General features: G+C 64.6%; 2 protein-coding genes across 2 annotated transcripts; both read left to right on the top strand.

Moving 5' to 3' along the window:
* Nucleotides 1–63: 63 nt before the first annotated feature.
* MNEG_4234 (hypothetical protein) lies at nucleotides 64–354 on the top strand (the record flags this gene model as incomplete). The annotated part of the gene is made up of 1 exon (XM_014047294.1): nucleotides 64–354. One exon carries the CDS (start codon nucleotides 64–66, stop codon nucleotides 352–354), a length of 291 nt encoding a protein of 96 aa, XP_013902748.1.
* A 719-nt stretch (nucleotides 355–1,073) lies between these two features.
* MNEG_4233 (RecQ protein-like (DNA helicase Q1-like)) lies at nucleotides 1,074–4,491 on the top strand (the record flags this gene model as incomplete). Its single annotated transcript, XM_014047293.1, has 10 exons — nucleotides 1,074–1,157; nucleotides 1,326–1,376; nucleotides 1,598–1,702; nucleotides 2,029–2,072; nucleotides 2,393–2,486; nucleotides 2,717–2,785; nucleotides 3,102–3,161; nucleotides 3,424–3,460; nucleotides 3,884–4,020; nucleotides 4,318–4,491. The coding sequence occupies 10 exons, from the start codon at nucleotides 1,074–1,076 to the stop codon at nucleotides 4,489–4,491; spliced, it is 855 nt and encodes a 284-aa protein (XP_013902747.1).
* Nucleotides 4,492–4,797: the final 306 nt, after the last annotated feature.

The raw sequence follows: 4,797 nt of genomic DNA, 5'->3' as shown, positions 1-4,797 counted from the left end.
CCGGGGGCGCAGCAGCAGGCGCCGCCGCTGCCGGCGGGCGGGCGCCACCGCCAGGCGTACAGCATGTGGCTGGGGGTGGCTGGCCAGATCGCTGCGCAGGAGGGGAGCGTCCCGACGCCCCCCGCCGGCCCGGGCGCAGCGACCGCGCCGGCCACGCCCGCGCCCACGCCGCCCTCCGCGCTGCCCGCGGCGCAGGACAGCAAGGGCAGCAGCGGCAGCGGCAGCGGCGCGGCGCCGACGGTGGTTGCTGACGTGGCGATGCGCAGCATGGGCAGCGGCGGCTCGGGCAAGATGCCGTGGGCCCCGGGGCGGAAGCGGCCCGTGCTGCGTGCGAAGCGAAGCTATGAGTCCTAGTCGGGCCTGGGTGTGATTGACCGGCGATCGTGAATGGTCCCGTGGTGGTCAGGTTTTTGAGTGCCGTCGCGAGGCGGAGCAGGGGGGAAGTGGGAGCAGCAGCACTAGAATAACACCCGATCTTTGACCACAAAATGCAGTATCATGGATTTCCTGGCACTGGCAATCGGCAGCGTGCGTTACGAGGAACGCGACAACAGCAGCGTTCAAGTTTGCATATCTTTTCGCCGCGGGGCCGAAGCATGTTCGGTCTCGGCTTGATCTTCCTACCCCCCATCTGCCATTTCATATCCAATCTGCAAAATCTAATCAGCTCGCCATCTGTGAGCTTTCCACTCTTGTAACTGCCTCCTTTTCAAGCGCGGCAGGCTGGCGGAACACGGTGGGTGAAGAACTCGTCAGCTGAGAGCTCATAAGGGCGGTTAAAGCGGTTGACAGTATGAGTCGCCTGCGTATGAGCATGCGCGCCCGCCCGTATCACGAATCAAGGCTTTGATAGCACTTATGAGGTCCAAGCCTGCTACAGAGGAACATATGATGCGTGTTGCAAGCTCAATGCGCACTGCCAGCCCCAGGCAGCTGAGAGGGCGGCTGCGGCGCTTTTGAAAGTGCGGCGGTAGGCGGGCAGAGCAGCCCCACAAGGGGTCAACAGGGCCAGCAGCATTTGGGCGCGACTCTTGGAGCGCGTAGCAGCCTACTCAACGGTATGTGCAGACGTGATGTCGGACAAAGAAGCGATTGATCTGACCGGCGAGGCGTCCGAGCTACGGAGTTTGCATGTGGTTGATCAAGAGATAAAGGAGGTGTGCTGCTGAAGCGCTTGACCCGCTTTACCCCGTGCTGCACTGCCGCATTTGTGCTACCAGCACTCGGCGCCGCCAGTGAGCCAGGACAATGAGCGACCCCCTCCTGGGGGGGCCTGCACGGGCAGACGGGCTGCATGGCCCTCTTCCCTCCCTGCATGCCTCCAGGTAGAGGCAGAGATTGAGCGGCTGCTGGCGCGGCAGGCGGCCCTGCGTCAGGTGCTTGCGGGCCCGCATGCAGGTGGCAGTGTCAGCTGCCCCATGCTGTTTGCACTTCAACCTGTGCTGTCGCGCCGCACCCAAGAGTCCGGGAGCGACAAGCGGGAACATACAGTCAGTGTTTGCATTCCTGTGACGTCCCATGCTTTGCGTCTTGGGTGACACCTGTACATGTGTTGCAAACATGCAACGCTTTGGGCGCGTCAACGCGGTCCCCGCAGGAGCGGGAAGCGCTCACGCGGCAGGCGGCTGTGGAGAAGCGCGCTCCGCGTGCAGACTGGGCAGCGGCAGCGTTCCAGTGGGATCAGGAGGTGCGCGTGTTCACGGTGTGTGTATGTGGGGGTGTGTACTTGTGTGTGAGCGTGTGTGCGTGTGTATTTGTGTGTGCATGTGTGTGTGTATTTGTGTGTGCGCGCGTGTGTGTGTGTGTGTGTGTGTGTGTGTGTGTGGGTTTGCGCGCGCGCGTGCCCTCGTACGTGTGCGCCTGCCCGCGGGCCCAGGGGCAGTGGTCTATGTTGGCCTGCAGCTGTGCTTTTGTGTTCCTAGCAGTACGTGCCACCGTAGTAGGGCCACAGTGGGACCCAGCGACGGCTCAGATGGCCCGCGATGCGATGCACTCACGCTCGGCCCCTGTGCCCGCCCGGTCCCACAGGTCGTGCGGCTGCGGCGCGATGTTTTCGGGCTGGACGGCTGGCGGTGAGGCGCGCATGGCAGGCCTCGCCCCAACACACACACACACACACACACACACACACACACACACTGGGGGACACACGGCACCGTCGCTGCCCCTCTATCCCTTGTCCGGGCCTCCCTTTCAGATGCACCAGCAAAGCCATGCCGCCAGCCCCAGGCGGGCTGGGCCGCCGCGAAGCGCCTTCGCCCCGCCACTTCCTGCGCCGGTCTCCACCCTTCATCACCCCCACACGCACGCACATCGCGTCCGCCGCCGGCGCGCCCTCCAATTTCGCCCCCACGCCCCACCCCCCCTGCCTATCCCCCGGTCACCCCCTCAGCCCCCTGCAGCGGGAGGTTATCAACGCCACGCTGCGCGGCCGCGACGTGCTGTGCCTGATGCCAGCTGGCGGCGGCAAGTCCCTCACGTACCAAGTGGGTGGTGCAAAGCGGGGGTTCATGCAACCCACGATGCCGACTCCGGGCCAGTGCCAGGCGCACGACCCGGCGGCGGGTCCCACAAACAGGGGCCGCCAAGCGTGCGGCGGCGCCCGTCGCGGCAGCTGTGCCTGGTCTTCGGCCGCGCGGCACGACCCAAAACCGATCTGCACCCGCGCTTTGTGTTTCTGTCCTTGGTGTCTCGCCCCAACCCTGGCTCTGGGCAGCTGCCGGCGCTGGTGGGTCAGGGCCTCACGCTGGTCATCAGCCCGCTGCTGTCCCTCATCCAGGACCAGGTGGGGGAAAGGGGGTGGAGGGGCAGTATTTAGGGGGCACTATTTAGGCACAACCGCGCAGGCGGGCGGTCAAGGGGCGCCATGCGCAGCAGGTCCCGCCGTGTGGCCGCGCATCGGCCGCCCGCCTTCCCCGCCCTCCGCCGAGCCGCCTGCGCGTGGCTTTAGGCGGATCAGCCGCCCCTTGCCCCTTGCTGGCGCTGGCTCAGGCACTTGAATTGTCGGACCTCAAACGACCCGGCAGCAACCCTCGCTGAGCCGCCCGTCGCCGGCACCAAGCAAACTCTAGTTTGAAGGCGCTGATCTCACCTCTCCCCAGGTGCTGGGCCTGCAGGCCATTGGCGTCGCCGCAGCGTCCCTCACGTCGCTGACACCCAAGGTGTGATTAGGGGATCAAGGGTGCATGTGCATGTGCACTCGGGGGGCCGCAGAATTCTGGCTGGCCGACCGCGGCACCGCTCTGGCAGTCGCGAGCCGACGCCAGCACCCCGGCTCCAGTCATCTTCTGCTGTGCACAATTTCAGGACACCACAACCTCACTGGCCTGCCCCGCCCCGCACCACCACCCCATGATGCCACACGCCACCAGCCCAACCCCCCAAACCCCACCACCCCAAAACCGTCCCGTCACTACGTCGCAGGATGAGGTCACCTCCCTGTACCAGCAGATGGCGCCAGGTCAGCAGGCAGCGGCCTGGCCCCGCCATGAGACCGCCTCGCCCCGCTGCTTCTGGCCTGAAGGCCCCAAAGTTTTTCGGCACATGGGCCGCCTCCTGGGTGCAATCGAGCTGCGATCCCCACAGCGCAGCACTCCCCAGCTGCCCCGCGTTCGGAGGTCGCCAGGTGGCCACTCAGCTGCCCACCTTTCCGCGCACACCACACTTATCATGTTATGTCTGGCCCCACAAACGCGCACACCTGCGCAAGCACACACCCTCGTACGGTACACACTCACAATTGCGATCACAATTACACGCACAATCACTAGCACACGTGCGTGTGCACGCACGCACGTGCGCGCGCAAACACACACACACACACACACACACACACACACACACACACACACACACATATGACGCCCCACGCGTCGCTATCCAGGCGGCGGCCTGCGGCTGATGTACGTGACCCCCGAGAAGGTGGCGGGCAGCAAGAGGCTGATGTCAAAGCTGGAGAAGCTCTACGCAGCGGGGCAGCTGCTGCGGGTGGCCGTGGACGAGGCGCACTGCGTCAGCCAGGTGGGGCGCGAAGGGGCAGGTGCGGGTGAGTGGGTGGGTCAAAGGTGCGCGAGACACACGGCGACAGCGTGGCTGTTGTGAGTCCCTTTTTTGGTTGGAGCCTCAGTTTCGGCCACGCATGTCTGCACAACACATCATTGTCAGGTCCGTCCCTTAAGCTTATGCACACATGAGATCATGCAAGCTTGAATGCAGATGCGTCCACCCCCCAAACACACACACGCAAACACACACAGGCTGTCACGCTCACCACACAACCGCGCGTCCACACATTCAAACTCACGACCGCCCTCCCAGTGGGGCAACGACTTCCGCCCGGACTACAAGCGGCTCTGCGTCCTCAAGGAGCTGTTCCCCAACACGCCCCTCCTCGCGCTCACCGCCACCGCCACCGAGAAGGCGCGCCGCCCGCGCCTCGCTGAAGCCACGCCTCGCCTACGTGCCGGGCGCACAACAGAACCAAGGGGCTGAGGGCGGCCAACCGCCTTGGCGGTCACGATAAGCAGCCGCGTGCGAATGTATGGCAGCGTTTGCGGGCTGGTCTGTCCTCCCAAAAAACCACCGCAAACCCGTGCATGGCAACTCAGGTGTGCGAAGACATCAAGGCAATCCTGCGGATAGAGGGCTGCGAGGGGTTCAGGTCTTCGGTGGACCGCCCCAATCTGTGCTACGAGGTGTGCATGTGCGCCCGCACGCACACGTGTGTTTGTGTGTGTGTGTGTGTGTGTGTGCGTGTGTGTGTGTGTGTGTGTGTGTGTGTGTGTGTGCGTGTATTTG

Source organism: Monoraphidium neglectum, assembly GCF_000611645.1.
Source record: "Monoraphidium neglectum strain SAG 48.87 unplaced genomic scaffold scaffold00576, whole genome shotgun sequence".
Taxonomy (NCBI): Eukaryota; Viridiplantae; Chlorophyta; class Chlorophyceae; order Sphaeropleales; family Selenastraceae; genus Monoraphidium; species Monoraphidium neglectum.
This window is presented reverse-complemented; position numbering and strand designations above follow the sequence as displayed.